Source organism: Bombyx mori, chromosome 8 (genome assembly GCF_030269925.1).
Source record: "Bombyx mori chromosome 8, ASM3026992v2".
In the NCBI taxonomy this organism is placed as follows: Eukaryota; Metazoa; Arthropoda; class Insecta; order Lepidoptera; family Bombycidae; genus Bombyx; species Bombyx mori.
In genome coordinates this window covers 10,042,349-10,058,538 of record NC_085114.1, presented here as the reverse complement: position 1 = coordinate 10,058,538, position 16,190 = coordinate 10,042,349, and the positions used below count along the sequence as shown (strand labels likewise).

General features: G+C 37.0%; 3 protein-coding genes and 1 non-coding gene across 5 annotated transcripts in view; 3 read left to right on the top strand and 1 right to left on the bottom strand.

The window, feature by feature from the left end:
- The first annotated feature begins 141 nt into the window (after nucleotides 1-141).
- On the top strand, nucleotides 142-4,668 carry LOC134199267 (uncharacterized). The gene is made up of 2 exons (XM_062669755.1): nucleotides 142-882; nucleotides 4,030-4,668. Exons 1-2 carry the CDS (start codon nucleotides 419-421, stop codon nucleotides 4,331-4,333), a joined length of 768 nt encoding a protein of 255 aa, XP_062525739.1. The 5' UTR covers nucleotides 142-418; the 3' UTR covers nucleotides 4,334-4,668.
- On the top strand, nucleotides 2,049-2,130 carry Mir2841 (microRNA mir-2841). Its single transcript, NR_107442.1, has one exon. It is a non-coding gene; the product is annotated as a microRNA mir-2841 (primary transcript).
- Nucleotides 4,669-4,799: 131 nt separating the features above from the next.
- LOC101741687 (NK-tumor recognition protein) lies at nucleotides 4,800-13,669 on the top strand. The gene is made up of 17 exons (XM_004932109.5): nucleotides 4,800-5,233; nucleotides 5,801-6,027; nucleotides 6,117-6,179; nucleotides 6,255-6,469; nucleotides 6,589-6,868; nucleotides 7,003-7,121; nucleotides 7,208-7,456; nucleotides 7,914-8,038; nucleotides 8,290-8,338; nucleotides 8,415-8,507; nucleotides 8,577-8,615; nucleotides 8,694-8,729; nucleotides 8,811-8,978; nucleotides 11,501-11,689; nucleotides 12,747-13,123; nucleotides 13,416-13,477; nucleotides 13,551-13,669. The coding sequence occupies exons 1-17, from the start codon at nucleotides 4,954-4,956 to the stop codon at nucleotides 13,572-13,574; spliced, it is 2,595 nt and encodes an 864-aa protein (XP_004932166.1). The 5' UTR covers nucleotides 4,800-4,953; the 3' UTR covers nucleotides 13,575-13,669.
- abcb (ATP-binding cassette transporter subfamily B) overlaps nucleotides 13,654-16,190 on the bottom strand; it is a 19,397-nt gene continuing 16,860 nt past the window's right edge. For both annotated transcript variants that reach the window (XM_012695405.4, NM_001257054.2), the window contains 3 exon segments: nucleotides 15,838-15,978; nucleotides 15,044-15,165; nucleotides 13,654-14,343 (listed from right to left, as the gene is read on the bottom strand). In XM_012695405.4, the coding sequence (XP_012550859.1) occupies nucleotides 14,160-14,343; nucleotides 15,044-15,165; nucleotides 15,838-15,978 (447 nt within the window). In that variant the 3' untranslated portion in view covers nucleotides 13,654-14,159.

Here is a 16,190-nt window from a genome sequence, read left to right as displayed (position 1 = left end):
AATATTAAAACCATACATGTTTCCTTTTAGTTATATAAAGTTTTGTTTGCTATAAGAATTAAGAAATGGGAAATGGAACGATATAAAGATTACTCTTTTTTTTTTAATTGTATGGTAAATTTAAATTAAATTAGTGCCCCTATGTGTAATTTATTGTGAACTGTAACGGACGTGACGTCAGCTGTCATGCCCTGCCGCCAGCCAAGCCGCCAAGCCATATTAACACGCCCCCTTCCGCCACAGCCACCGCCACCGCCGCCAGCCAAAGCCAACGAAGGGGGGATAGTGTTAATAAAACAAGCCGTGCCAGCCATTTCTACCTACTTTTCTGCATTCTTGCACAAATAAAAGAACTTGTCGTTACGCTGCTGGTTTTTATTGTCACATCATTTGCAACAATCAGAAGTGGCATAAAGAAATGAAACAACGTCATATACACGCTCAGATCTCTCGGTCTTCTGACAAGTTTGAAGAAGATGAAGCTCCTATTCCACTGGCGAGGAAGGTGTTGAAAAATTGCTTCAGAAGGAAGTCCACAAGGCGATACTTGAGCTACAGGATGAAGAACCTGGAACAATCAAATCAAAGGGACTTCGACGTCGTCGGACCAAGAGCGCCTGCCGCCCTATCCTTCCATCATTCTGGTTCACGTGAAGGGAAACTAGAAGAGCAGCAACGTGGTTACTCCACTGCAGCACTACGAGCTTCACGGCGCTTCATGAGATTCACGGCTACGAGCTTCCTTCTCCCTGCCTGCGACGCTGCTGCGCGGCGAAGACAGCTACATCAGTCATCAACGTGGGCTCGGAGACCATCATGTGGCCGCCGGGCGAGGTCCTGCCGTGGGCTAACAGCTGCGAGGAGCCACAGCCAAACAGCCAGGTGCGTTGCATTTCTACTTGCCCTAGCCATGCCATTACAAATATTTCGAGATTTGAGGGTAGATATAAAAAAAATTTAAAAGGAACCATTAAATAATATGGGTCATTCAGATTTAAAAAATACAGTATAAGCATTGCTTTGCTACGAATACACATGATTTAGGTATTGCCAATTTAGTTCAAATACAAATAATTAAGCTTACTAGTGATCAGCCCGTGTATCGCCACCTTTAGACTTTCTCATAATGAACAAACGATAGTTAAATCTAAAGCTAATCAACTTTTAGATGCCGGCATTATAAAATAATCTAAATCTAGTCATGCTTCACCAGTGGTCTTATTAAGAAAAAGAACGGCGACAGTAGGCTATGCGTTGATTGATTATCGTGCGTTAAACGCTATGGTAAAATATAAAAGTATCCACCGAACAGTACTTCACGAGTTTAGATTTAGCCCAGGGCTACCATCAATTAAGCATTGTGCCAGACACACAACTGCTTTCATTACACCGCAAGGTCATTATTTCGAGTACACTAGAATTCCTTTTGTTTTAGCAAATGCGCCATCTGTATTCATGCGTTTCTTCTTTTTCTCCACCTTATTCCACTAGGTGGGGTAGTTAAATGCGTTTAATAAATAAAATAATTGAGTCTGTGGGTAGAAAAGAAATGGGTAAAAATAAATGTAGGTCAAATCGAGATACTAGCAATTTTAAACGATTTACCTCTACCCTCAGTTGGTAAAAAAAATCAGGTTCAATAATTATTATTGAGAAAGTACTTGGGAAATTTTATGGTGGAGACTTTTAGGTCATGAAATATCTTCAGAAGGTATACAGCCGGGTGCAACAAAAATTGACGGCCGTTTCGCAGTTTCCTGTGCCAAATAATGCTCATAGTGTGCGATAGTTTATTGGTTATGTTACTTTAGAAAGTTATTCCCAGTTTTGCCGTGATTGCGCGTCCATTAACTGAGTTAAGAAAAAAAGAAAGATAAATCATGGGTGTGAGGCCGTGAACATAACGCAAATTTCGAACAACTGAAACAGTTTATGTTCCAAACCTATGCTAGCTCTGTATAATCCTATGCTTCCTACAGAAATACAAACCGATGCGTGTAACTTAGGAATTTCTGGTATACTATTACAAAAACAAACTGACAACTCACTGCGGCCTGTTATGTATTTTAGCCGTGTTACTAGGAAGGAAGAGAGTGTGTATCATAGTTAAGAGCTCAAAACCTGGCGGTCGTACAATCGCTTCGTAGGTTCCGTGTTTATGAAGTAGGTAAACATGATATAGTAGAAACTGATTGTACTGTGGTTTGTGCTACGCTTACCAAACGCGACATTATACCACGCATTGCGCGATGGTGAGTTTTGAAATAAGATTATGACATTAGTGTTGAGTATAGACCTGGTGAACGTATGGAACATTTGTAGACGCGCTTAATAGGCATCCTGTTGACATGATAAACGTGAATCTTCTTAAAGTTACTGATTCTGTACTGTGCTGGGCAATGTAACATTATAAAGCTGAAGAGTTTGTTTGTTTGAACGCGCTAATCTCAAGAACTGCTGGTCCGATTTGAAAAATTCTTTCAGTGTTAAATAACCCATTTATTGAGAAAGGTTATAGGCTATATAACGCTAAGACCGCTAAGACCATCACTGTGTCACGCTAAGACCAATACAAGCGAAGTACCAGTAAAGAAACACGGGTTATTTTCCCTTTTGAGAGCTTCCGGTGCGTGCGCTGCAGAAACTGTTAGTTTCGCTAAAATAATGTGACAGAATTGTTCCCCTTTAAAAGATCTAAAAAAAAAATGTCCGCGATAGCATATGTCTATATGTTAAGGTTGGCTCACTATAACGTTTTTTTATGCTAACCAAATTTGTTCTAAAATAAAGCATTATTTGTGAACTATTCCACGCGGACGAAGTCTCGCTGATGTTAAAGATAATTATGAACTAGTTCGAAAAACTTTTAACGGAAACAGACTCGCAGTCCCTTTGGCTAAATGGAAAATTGTACGAATGCACTATGACGACATTTGTCACGTGGATCTAAATCATCGTTTAGCTTTGATTAAAAGCCAATATTGGTTTCTTAAAATGACACGCTTTATTAGGAAATACGTGGCAGCATGTCTTTATTGTACACATGAGAAGGATAACTATGTTAAAAAAGAAGACTGTCTATATCCGATCTCTAAACCATCTGATGATACTATGCGCATGGTACAAATAGATAACATGATGCCCTTCTGTAGGAAATCTAAAGGGCACCAACCATGACATTTGTGATAGCTGAACTAACGCGTACTGTAAATTCAATCGGGACCATTCGTGCATTGAAAAATATATTAATAGGGTTTGTCCAGATACCCGAATCGCGTGGTGACAGACTATGGGAAAGCTTTTAGGAGTAGGTACTTTAAAAAATATACCAGAAGATAAACAGTTTAGGCATACGTTAAACGGTATTGCTTGTCCGCGCGCTAATTGGCCAGGTTGAACAAACTAAACATACAATTTTATGTGTTGCGGGCAACTGATCCTAGTGAAGCTACAAATAATTTAGTGAACTCCGTCAATTGAGGCACAAACAACACAATTAAAAGTAACAGCGGCTACAAGCCTTGTGATTTAATCTTTGCGCGCTCTGGTAGGTCAATATGTGATGTTTCGATTCCTGGTCTCGAACCAGAAACTGTGGACGCACGGCGTAAGATAGCTGCAGCTAGAATAAAACAAGCGAGTACAATAATAACACACAACATTAATATAAAAAAAAAGCTCATGTTTATAAGAAAAGGCATTTTGTATCGTAGAGACAGGCGCCAACTGGTTAGTAGCGCCGCTAGGATTAATACCAAATTAGACGATTTATACTCAGGTCCGTATGTAGTAACTAAAGTAGTAGGTAACAATTGTTATCGAATTAGAAGTATATCTAAAAGGTTTACGAAGTTATAAAAACTTCACTGGCCTGGTATCAACAGATTCATTAAAGCCCTATAAAAGTATAGCCCATGTGTCCGATAGCGCTAGTAGTTCCGATGAGCAGCTCGAAACTGAAGACCTTATTGATTTATTTGAGAACTAAATGTTTTTGTGTGTTCCCCATTGCGGGAGCAATTGTTGCAGGATGGCCGAATGTAACGGACGTGACGTCAGCTGTCATGCCCTGCCGCCAGCCAAGCCGCCAAGCCATATTAACACGCCCCCTTCCGCCACAGCCACCGCCACCGCCGCCAGCCAAAGCCAACGAAGGGGGGATAGTGTTAATAAAACAAGCCGTGCCAGCCATTTCTACCTACTTTTCTGCATTCTTGCACAAATAAAAGAACTTGTCGTTACGCTGCTGGTTTTTATTGTCACATCATTTGCAACAGAACAAATATTTTTTGTAAATACCCGAAAAGCTACTCTTACAAATCATAAACCGTAATATAAGTTACCGTTGTGGTTCGTAAACTTGAAGTAATACTAAATTATTAAAAAAAAACATATAAATTCGTTTTTCCGCTTTCTAACTTTCCCGCTTTCCAGCCAATATTTATATATCCATGTTCAACATTATCAATGAAAAAGTATTGAAATATGGTAGACAGAATGTCATCAAAAAATTCATACAGAAACGTTCTTAAAAATTCACGATCCTTGGACAACGTAGACATAGGTAACCTTAATTCAAATTGACCAGTACGTTAAAACGACAATTTCATATCACAACTCCTTATTAATATTAGTGCAAAAACAACAACATCCCTATCCAACCAGAGCGCAGATCTAGGCTCAAAAAACCGGATTGTACGTGCCAGTTTGCTGCCCATCTGATAGTAAGTGGTTACTGTTAATAATGGACATCAACAATGACAGAGCACAAACAAGTCGCTGTCTAGCATTTACGACTCTTTACTCTCCGATTGTAAGTAATTATTTCTCTATTGAAACTTTTTCAAAGACTACACGTAAATTCTATTGTTTTATTTTATTTTTTAAAAAGGTTAATGAGTATTAAAAATACTTTCAGAACTGTCAATAGCTTCAAAATTCATTATCAATAAAATGTCTTTGTTTTCTACTTATTTACCGCAGTCGAAAAAAGAAATTACTCAACATCCATGGGCTAAATCGATAAAAGAACATCATGCGCATATCTATAAGATTGCTCATAATTCAATTAACAACCCTAAATATCCGTTTAAAGAAAATAAAATGACAAAGCCCAAAGATAAATTTACCGTTATAGGTAACTTTGTAACCAAAGAATTTATTTACTGCATCCGTTTAGTTCAAGGGCTACATAAATATAGAAAACACATATTTGATACCCCAGTGATCAGAGGTGAGTGTTTTAAGAGACATTTAAATAAATAAAACTTCCACATGCAACGGGTTCAAGATTAGAACAGGCAATCATGTAATAAAAAAATCAAACCCGCAAAATTTAAATTTGCGTAATTATAGGTGGTAGGACCTCTTGTGAGTCCGCACGGGTAGATACCACCACCCTGCCGCGCGTTTCGTTTTGAAGGGTAGGGCAGCCGTTGTAACTATACTGAGTACTTAAAACTTATATATCTAGGTGGGTGGCGCATTTACGTTGTAGATGTCTATGGGCTCCAGTAACTACTTAACACCTAAGCGATAAAAATAAAATGCATATTCAGACCAAAGTTTAAAAACATACTGACCAGAGCGGGATTTTAACCTGGACTCCGAAGTTCAGTGGTTATGGTAACTAAGCGCCGATAGATAAGGTATATTAAATATGCACTTTCCACGTCTACTTCTGAATATAAATAAGACTATTTGGACTAGAAGTATCAAAATTTTGAAGCTGGTAAATAATAATAAATAAATAATAATAATAAATAATAAATCGCCCCTCGTGATATCTATCAAATTCTAGGTGTTACGGGTGTTGAATGGCCTGCCGTTTGGAATGATATAAAGATTAAATTTGGAGGAAAAGCATACTGTCTTCAATCACAAGTTGCAGTTGTTTTGAACGGCGAATTTATAGGTGGAGAACTTGAGTTGAAGAGCTTAATCGAATCAACCTATAAATACCATTTGAAATTAGATTATTGCAAAGAAAGTATAAAAGAATTTTATAAATTCGTAAAAAGTTCTGGTGTAAGTGGTATCTTTTATTTTATTATTTTATTCGCAGAAGATTGATAAGCTTTCTATTTGTTTTATTAAGGGGATATTGTTTGTTACAGAGGCCATGTACTTACATGCATATTTGTATAGACGATGACCACATTGGCACTTTAATATTTATGGTAATATTTTATTACTAAAAATAGATCTCAAATGCATTTAAGTGGTCTTTACTAATTTTGTAGTATTCGTTTTAGCTGTACGCGGATATTGCACCGAACACGTGTGAGAATTTCCTTCGTCTTTGTAGAGCGAAAAGAGGCGGTTATAGCGGTACCCCTATACATCGAATTGTAAAAGATGGTTGGATACAGTGCGGAGGTTTTGGTTTGAAAACCACGAATTTGGATTGCGAAAATTTCATTGTACCACATGATAGGCGAGGTGTTTTATGTATGGCTAACGATGGCAGGTAAATTGGGTTGTCATTGATTACGATTAAATAACTAAGCAATTGTTTGCTTAAATGTGTTGAAAGAATTCGTTTGTTAAAATAAGCAAAGTCGCAATCTAATCCTTACGGTATTTTAGACACGTTGATTGTTCGACTCAATTTTTCGTTTTGCTTCAACCGGCTCCATGGATGGCACACAAATATGTTGCTTTTGGTCAATTAATCAAAGGTGAAGGTACTCTGAAAAAAATCGAAAGTGTACCTACCTGGTATGAATCTCCCTTATCGGACATTAAAATATTAAAGTCAGGAATTCTAAACATGGAATGTCAAGATATTAAAGTTACTAAAGGTACTAAAGAATACCTGAAAGGGCATGTTGAAGATCTTGTTGCTTTGGGTAATCTACTATACGAGGTGAGAAATAAGAGAATAGAAATTTAGCGTTAATTCGAACCCAAAATCGAACTCTTAAGTATAAATTATAGAGGTATACCTAACTTTTCTATTATTATTATTTAAAAAATTCACATTATTTAGTTATATTTTAGAGCCTAATCGATAAAGTATTCATATTAATTGAGTTCAAACGCATTGCCCTCTTGGATGTTGAACCAGAAAGTCCGGAACTAAATGAAGAAGAGATAGGAAGTTTGAGAGCTACAAAAAGGTAATTCCACTAATAAAAAGCGTAATAATAAGACTATCGTAGGTTGATTTAACAACCAATGTAATGATAAATGATATAACCATTAGATTTTTAAAAAACAAACAAGACATTGAGAAACAATTACAAAGTAATCAAGCAGAAAACCGACAAAACGTTGATAGTGACAACCAGGAGTTCGATGTAGATGTATACGAATATGAATCGGAGGAGTCTTCATATCAACATGTATCGTTAACGGAACCAAGCGTAGTTACGAATGAAGAAAAGCCGTATTACTTACCTCTAACAGACGTACCGTATCCTGACGAAGTTGACTCTGTCTACGATTTAAAAAAGTAAGAATACGATGGTTTTATTTTATATATTACTAGCTGACCCGGAAAACGTTGTTTTGCCATTTATAAGATTTCTAAGGAATTTGTAGTGTAAAAAAAATACTAACTTATTGTAAGTGTGTAAGGATGTGGTAAATGAGTGAAAGAGGCATGTAGCACGTGTAGCGTAGTGAACGATGAGGCAATATAAAAATAACAAAACCTCATTCAATCACACAATACCTCATAATAACAAAAAAAATGTCCAAAAAATAAATGTTAGAGGTGGACAACCATTATCACTTATGGGTATGAAAAATAGATATTAGCTGATTCTCAGACATACTGAACATGTATATAAAATTTTATAAAAATCGGTCAAACCGTTTCAGAGGAGTATGGTAACTAACATTGCGCTACGAGAATTTTATATATAAGATTACTGTTGAATATATCGGATAATATTATCTCATTTTAGATTTTTAAAAGGCAATTACTGCCTAGAGAGTGATTTAAAAAAGGATCAAATCTTCTTACATGAAACAAAACAGTTTTCTTCTGAATTATTTGATCTTGATGACGATGAATCGGTTTCAAGTTCAGGTAAAGTTCATTTGATGGTCAGATTTATGTCCCTTTCGTATTTTAAGACAAATGAATAGCCAGGCCACTTGGATGCAAATTGCTGCCGCCCATGAGCAATGGACCGCTCCCTACCGTAAAATACATTTGTAAGCCTCGTTTGAAGTGAAACTTCTCATTCCTTTGAAGGAACGCCGTTATAGGTCATTTCAGGTCGATCATACATACATCATACAACGCTAAATTACATATTAAACTTTAGATTTTTGCAGTGGAATCATTGGCTTCCGACGATGAAAAGGAAATCAGGAAATATATAAAGTAAGTTAATTCATCTATCGATGGCTACATGGTATTGCGTGTTGTGCGTGTTTTTTTAATTTTTTGGTTGTTCTAGAATGAACGTCGATCGCGTTAGTTTTGCCGGTGACGTGATCAGAAATATTGCGGGGGGAACTGGAAAATTCAATTTATTTCAAGACTTTCGAAAGTGAGACGTTATAATTTTTATTGAAAATATGTGCTTATTTTAACATTATCACGCTCTATATTTTTTCAGGTCAGAATTGATCACGGACGATGAGCTTAGAAGGTTCAGGTAGGTTGCATATCATAATATAAATACTTTACAACTATTTAATAATTCATCAACATTATTTATCTGTATAATTTTCAGATTAGCATCGATAGATCACCGCGCTCGCGAGGAAAGGTATTTATTTTTTTATTAATTTTTTATCGAAAGAGTGTTTAGCGCAAGTGTTTCATTTTTATTAATTCACTTTTTTTTTAGGAAAGTCTCCATCAGTCTACCTGACGAAGCCAAGCAGGTACATACAAAGATTAAAAGACGCCAGACAGGTTTCGTTAGGCCCGAAGATTTGGAAAGGATACATATTATACAGAAGCCTAGCTTTGATGAATCTTCAGATATTGATGAATCTACTACCAACATCGGCAGGTAGGAGGAACTCAAAAATAATTACATATTATCAACTGAAATATTTATTTTTTGAAGTGAGACTTCTTTAGGCGCTTTGAGAGTAAAAGGAGAAACCCCATTTTGGGCCTAAGCGTTACACGAATGGGATATGTACCAAAAAATTCGTCTATTTTGCTTGATTAACCTATTGAAATCTTAGCTTCATTGACAATGGCCAAGTGTAGAAAATAAGTTGAATTCAATTTTTTGTTTTAAACAATCTTTGTAAACATCTGCAATACTTATTTCAATATACATACGTAGCTAGCTCCACAAACGTGCGGATTAGAATTAAAGCATCTATAAAATAGGATCGATTTAGTGGAAATCGAGTGTAAAAAATAATTAATACTCTTTTGCTTTAGGATAAATGACTGTTTTTATAGGTATTTTAATCAATGTAAATAGAGTATGGCCATCGAATCGTGACACAACTACTTCCAATGGCGGCAATTCAAAATATCTACAACTGACAACATTAAATATAGCATGAAAGGATAGTTTTGCATTTTTATATTAATGTGACTATGCCCTAGAAAAATACAAATGTATCAAATCGTGTTATGTTATCTTTAATGTTGCCAACTGAAGATATTCTGGATTGCCGCTATTTAGTTGTGCCATGTTTGGCCGGCCAGACTATAAACTTAATCTCATTGAATAACGTAACGTAAAGCACCAAAATCTACTAACAAAAATCATTAAAAGAAATAAATAACTGTGCCATTTAGTTATGACACGAAATCATGTCGGCAACTGCAGCAATACAAAATATTTTCAACTGGCAATCTTAAATATAACATGAAAAAGTTGATTTGGTACTTTGAGTTTTTCTATGGTGTAGTTACATTAATAATTTTACTGGTGGTAGGATCTCTTGTGAGTCCGCGCCTCCCGCCCGCCTATTTTTGCCGTAAAGCAGTAATGCGTTTCGGTTTGAAGGGCGGGGCAGCCGTTGTAACTATACTGAGACCTTAGAACTTATATCTCAAGGTGGGTGGCGCATTTACGTCGTAGATGACTATGGGCTCCAGTAACCACTTAACATCAGGTGGGCTGTGAGCTCGTCGATGGGTATCTAAGCAATAAAAAATAAAAATAAAAAGGCATGAAATAAAATGAAATGAAATGTGATGAGATATTAAGGGAGCACGTAATGATTTTTAGTTTATATAAAAAAGTTATCATATAAAATATATTATAGTTTTTCATATAAAAAAAATGTGTGCGTGTACTAGTGTACACACGTAAGAAGTGAAACTTGTTTATGGCCTTATTTTTCGAAAAATGATCTACATGCAACTTTCTAGAAATTGGTTAAATAAAGTTAAATTAGATAAAGTTTAAACAAAAGGATTTTATTATCATAGACATGAATACAAAAAAGTTAAATTAGATAAAGTTTAAACAAAAGGATTTTATTATCATAGACATGAATACAAAACAGATGGCGCGTAACGGAAAAATGTGACGCGTAACCGAAAAATGTGACGGTAAATTTTTTTCCAACGCCGATAAAGAAGTTTCACTTCAAAAAGTTTTCATTAAAATTAAAATAAGACTGACCTAAAGGTCTTAGTTACCAGGTCATAAAATCCCTTAAAAAATCATTTCGTGCGCAGCGCGCTTCGCATTACTTTGTTTTTAATTTTTGGCTTTCGTTCGTTTTCGTAAACAACCTAACACGCGATTTTTCGTAACAGGATCCATTTTTATTTTAAAGCAACCTGTTGCTGCAACAGGTTTCGTAAAAAATTACTCATCTTTAGTAGGAAACAGCCTCAAAAATATCGTTTTTATTAAAATATCTCGAACAATAAACATAACCTCAAAATGTAAACATTGTCTGATTTTACCAATTTGGCCATTGCTGGGAGACCTGAAAATTGGGCTCAAGAAACCTTCTTAGGTATTGTAACTTATGCCCAAATTCTAGCACTGTAACGCCAGGCCCAAGTTTGTATGGATTTCGGGTTTGTCCTTTAACTTGCGACAGATTCGTTACGGCTAGAGAGAAATGATACAATTTAGGAAGAATGAGAGTGAGAATATGGATAATAAATAAGACCGTCTCGCGAACCACTCGACCGTGGAGAGGAGGAAAGGATTATGCGAGCTAGGTCGTTTCTCTTATACACAGCATTACAAGAGAAATTCGTTTTTTTATTTAAGGAAGAAAAATGAAGTAAACCACAATACTACACACCGCAAAAGAAGTTTCACTTCTTTCACATGTAATATTTGTTACTCACTTTGTTAATCACTATCTATTAAAAAAAACCGCATCAAAATCCTTTGCGTAGTTTTAAAGATTTAAGCATACATAAAGAGAGACTGATATAGGGATAGAGAACGCGACTTTGTTTTATACTATGTAGATGGACTCAAATATAAAGTTTTAACGTTTCTCTTGTACCTAAATTTCAATTATGCTCAACCGATTACCTGGTTCAAAACTGATTGGTCTTGACAATTTTTTGATTAATTTTATTGATTTACAGGAAAGTACGTATATCACCAACAGCGATGTCTCCACCGACAGCCCGAGAAAGTAGTCGACGACCAACCGCTTTTGTTCGGCCTTCAGACGATAATTCAGACACTGAAATGCGACGTTCTGTATTAACTCGGTTATATGAAGAGGTGACTGCCACAGATGAAATACCAGGCCCCACTCTGAAGGACTATAAGTACGCTACTATCTTTGTTAAGTAAAATTCATCGAGATCCTATAGTGTTGTGAGGTTTTTAGGGAGATGAAGGCAGAGGCGTGTGCGTTGGTTGTTTGTTGCGTGTTGTCCTCCATAAACCTAATCGGAGCGGTCAATAAAACACTACGTATAATTACATGTTTATTCGCGTCAGCGACCGCGGTGGATCGCTGCACGTAAACCACAGACTAACGTCTATTGCTCATTACTATAACTGCATAGTAAGCTAAGCGGGGAGGGGTATCATTTTCCTACAGTGTGGTTCATTATTGGCGTACCCTGAGCTTGCTGTCCTGGTGAAACTGGAAAGGCTTTTGGGCACACCAATAATCCTTCCATTCCAAAAAGTTAGCCGAAAAATCCCGACTGATTCCGCGAATTTGTTAAAATCGCGTCTAGCTCGTCTTGTTGGACTAGGACAACGCAATTAAATTTTTTTCCTCGACAAAATCCGCTCTTCAACATCGATAAATGTTGTAATGTATTCCTAATAGTGGACTTCATCAAGGACTAAAAATAGTTATTTTTGCAATCCCTAAGCCCGAAATACCTTAGAGCGGTAGAGGCGTAAACATCCTATTTCACACGTATATGTGGATTTTCTTTTCAATCTAGTTGAAAAGTCAGCGATACTATTAGGCCATTTCATCACAATAATCACCATCGAAAGAATAGTTATTGTAAAATCTCGCACACATAATTAGGTATGTGCGCAAGATTTTCATTCGTCAGAAGCAACATGATTTTTAAATTTTTTAAAATGCTCTTTAACAAGCTATAGATGTGTACTCATTTTTCTCATCGTCGACTTATAAGGTCTAAAATTGCACAGGACTTATGTGAGTGACATTTGCCAGTCGATGTTCAAATGCGGGTAGTAGCGAAAGTGCAGCCCCTATAGATATAGGACTGTTATCATTTTGTGCGATAGAGATAGCGCTCTACAGAGCCGAAATTAGCCGTTTGACTCTTTCAAAAGTTCAATTTGCAATATTTATCGCCAGGTACTTCTAAGTTCAATTTGATTAATTTACAGACCAATATCAGAGACCCATCGTAAAAATTTAATGTTTCTTACGTATTCGCCGAGGTCTCACGTGATAAGCGAGGAGAATGCCCGTGAAAAATACATTAGGCGATCGTTGACAACTGAAAAAAACTTATACGAACCGGTTTTGAACTTGCAACACGGAAGGAGGGTAGCTCATAAAATATCTTCCGATTACGTGAAGACCATAGACCAAATAGAGCATAGACTAGATAATTCTTTGAGGAGCATAGAGTTTGCCAAAGTTCGGCCCACTCTGTCTGTTGCGGAATACCAAATGAAGAATAGTAAATTTAAAGAATTAAAAAAATCGACAAACGGAGATCTTAAAACAGAAACGGTAATGATACCGCCTCATGATTTTGGTAAGTTGTTATTTAACTATTAAAGAAAAGACGTGAGCTATACGGATTTAGTAAAGTACTAGCCGTTCTCGCCCGCTTCGCTGTGCATTTAAAATTAACATTATTATTTATTGTCATTATTATAAGGGAGTCCAAAACTCATATAAATATTAGCCTATCCATTAAGCACATGTATTTCCTACATGGATACCAAGTTTCAAGTCAATCGGAGTCAAAGTTCAGTAGTTATAACGGAACATATTAGTATAGATATATATGTGATGTATTAAATGTATTATTTACAATTTGACAGACCAAAAGCGATCAGTCGCTGGTCTGAGATCACCAGATGACACACCACCGTCGATTTCAGACGTGAGTTTTTCTATATTTAAAAGATATTTATTTAATTTCATAACTCGTTATTTATGCACTGTTTTTTTTCTAGGAGGAAAATGCCTTTGAAAAGTAAACGTATATTTTTTTCGAACGAAGAGTCCTTTGTTTTTCAAAATATGCCTTACATGTGTATAAAAAAATTAATAAATAAATTAGAAAAAAAAACAAGTTTATTAGATAGCACTGAAACAGAACAAAAATTTATCGTCAACGTGATTAATACTAGAAGGTACATTTCACATTTACACCAGCACAATGTCTATTAATGTACAACATCACCTACTTCACTGTATTCACTGTATAAACTACACAAAAAATATAATATTGCGCCATCCTTAATAAAAATATCAGTCAAATGCTTTCATCTAGAAAGCGATTTGTCAAGTCCGTGTACAAGCAATAAGTAGATTGACTGATGGTCATTACTCAGAAATTGTATTTTTTTTAATTTCACGCTTGAAAGAGAGCGCACTAAAATTACATAGCGTCAAAGCTCACGTGCGTCACGATACTCATTTTTCTCCCTTCAAAACTTCTTATGAAATTGTAGGGTATTCAATAAAAAACGACAACAGTCAACTACCCTACTAAATACGATATTAAACGACTTGTCCCACGAACCATTTCCTAGTACCCTGATTGATTTTCTAAAACCGTTTTAATGACCATGCCCATGACCATGGCCGTGACCGAACACGGGCGCGACGATTTGGCTCCTCTGGTTGTTGTTCCCTTCGCCGCCGCTGACGTCATCATCGTTGTTACCGTTGCTGTTTCGATTCTCGAGTTGCTGTTGCCACATGGACGCATAGAACCCGGCCTGCGCTAGGAGGGCTTCATGGCTGTTTAGATTAAAGAATCGACATTACTGTACAAATATTTACATACCTACTACATTTAAAATAGAACCCGCAATTTCATGTGTTTTGATGCTTGAAGGCTGATACTTGAAGGCATTACTGGTGGCAGGGCGTTTTATCAGCCCGCGCGGGTAGGTACCACCACCCTATCTAGTTCTGCTGTGTAGCAGTAATGCGTTTCGGTTTGAAGGGGGTGGGTAGTGCAGATACTGCAAAATTGGAACTTAGAACTCATGTCCCATGTGGCAGCATTACCGTTGGCGCTGCCTATGGGCTTCGGTGACTATTAAATTTCAGGTGGGCCGTGAGCTCATTTATCTATATATAAACATTTAAAAAAAATGCCTCAAAGCAGGTCATACGTTATTCTGAAGGGTAGGGTAGCTGAATGCAATATAATTACGTCTTCGACGCTGTCTCCAGAAACCAAAAGTAGGTACCATATTCTTTTCTATTTTTACCGTACGTACGTACGTAATATGTTCACGGAAGACTGTCACGTGAGAGAAATATAATGGGTACGCAACAAAAAAAAACCACAAAATGCAAAAAAAATGTGGAATTAATAATTGTAGGGTGCGAGCCCGCACAGATAAGTACAACCGTCTTGCGTAATTCTGCCGCGAAGTAGTCTCGATAGCATTCTTTTTTTTTTTAATATAAGGAACGGAAAAACACTCACTTTCCACGTTCGATAATCTCACCGTCCTTAAGGACCAGTATTTCGTCGGCATGAATGATCGTTGAGAGCCTGTGTGCAATTATAAGGGTAGTTCTGTTTGCGCACACTCGTGCCAACGCGGCCTGAAAAAGGTTTGTGTTCATTTAAGTTTCATTTCAACTCGTACCGTATGGTGGCGATGCGTGTAAATCTTATAGGCGAATGGGTTTCTCGTCTTGTACATTTCTTTTTTTTTTCTTTATTGCCCTTGTAGGCAGACGAGCATACGGCCCACCTGAGGGTGAGTGGTTACCGTCGCCCATGGACTTCAGCAAGGCCAGGGGCAGAGCCAAGCCGCTGCCTACAAACTCTGTTGCGAAAATCGTTTGTGATTGCTCTGTGAGATAGTTCATCATATGTTTATCTTGTCCTGTGCTTGTATTTCCGGCACAGATAACATATAATAATATCCTGCATGGGATTATTTAATGTGAAGCGTTAATTTTTCTCGATAAAACTAAACATTCTAAACTCGACAGTAATACATACATCTATAGCATTTAGCCTATGAGAGAAGAAGATAAAATACTTTTGACGGTTTTGCTTCTACCGCGTTTGACATTGCACACACATTTTGCGTTACTAACTCGGTTACAGTCTACTATCGCTAATTGAATGAACATTTTCTCATGAATTTTGGAACAAACATAGCGAGAAATTAATCGACCAAATCGATCGGTAAAGGGTTCTCAATTGTTGCTCCGTCGTACATGTAGCGATTATGATTGAAGTATATTTAGAAGATTTACGCTTACTTGAATATTTCTTTCTGTGTTCGTGTCTAGCGCAGAAGTAGCTTCATCGAGCAGGACAATGGCGGGATCTTTTAAGATCGTTCGTGCAATAGCTATTCTTTGCTTTTCGCCACCGCTCAGCCTAAGGCCCCTTTCTCCAACCTAAATTAAAATTGGTTATAACGATGTTTAATGGCATCAGACAGAATTGGGGCAACTTGTAACACAAGTTATGAACTGTATGCGCGCGAGTTCATGTCCATCGGGGCCAGAGGCGACGCGCGGGGGACATCTCGCCCCACCTTCGCCCGCCCCCCGCATTTGTCTGACGTCGAGTGTTGTCCGTGACGGTTGTGACGCACGCTTTTCGATAT

Bases quoted from the DNA above. Each gene is read 5' to 3' on its own strand.
- LOC134199267 (XM_062669755.1), top strand. From the start codon at position 419: ATGAAACAACGTCATATACACGCTCAGATCTCTCGGTCTTCTGACAAG. The intron at 883-4,029 runs GTGCGTTGCATT...CAATTGTTGCAG, and splicing joins AGCCACAGCCAAACAGCCAG to GATGGCCGAATGTAACGGAC.
- LOC101741687 (XM_004932109.5), top strand. From the start codon at position 4,954: ATGTCTTTGTTTTCTACTTATTTACCGCAGTCGAAAAAAGAAATTACT. The intron at 6,180-6,254 runs GTAATATTTTAT...TATTCGTTTTAG, and splicing joins TTGGCACTTTAATATTTATG to CTGTACGCGGATATTGCACC. The intron at 7,457-7,913 runs GTAAGAATACGA...ATCTCATTTTAG, and splicing joins TCTGTCTACGATTTAAAAAA to ATTTTTAAAAGGCAATTACT.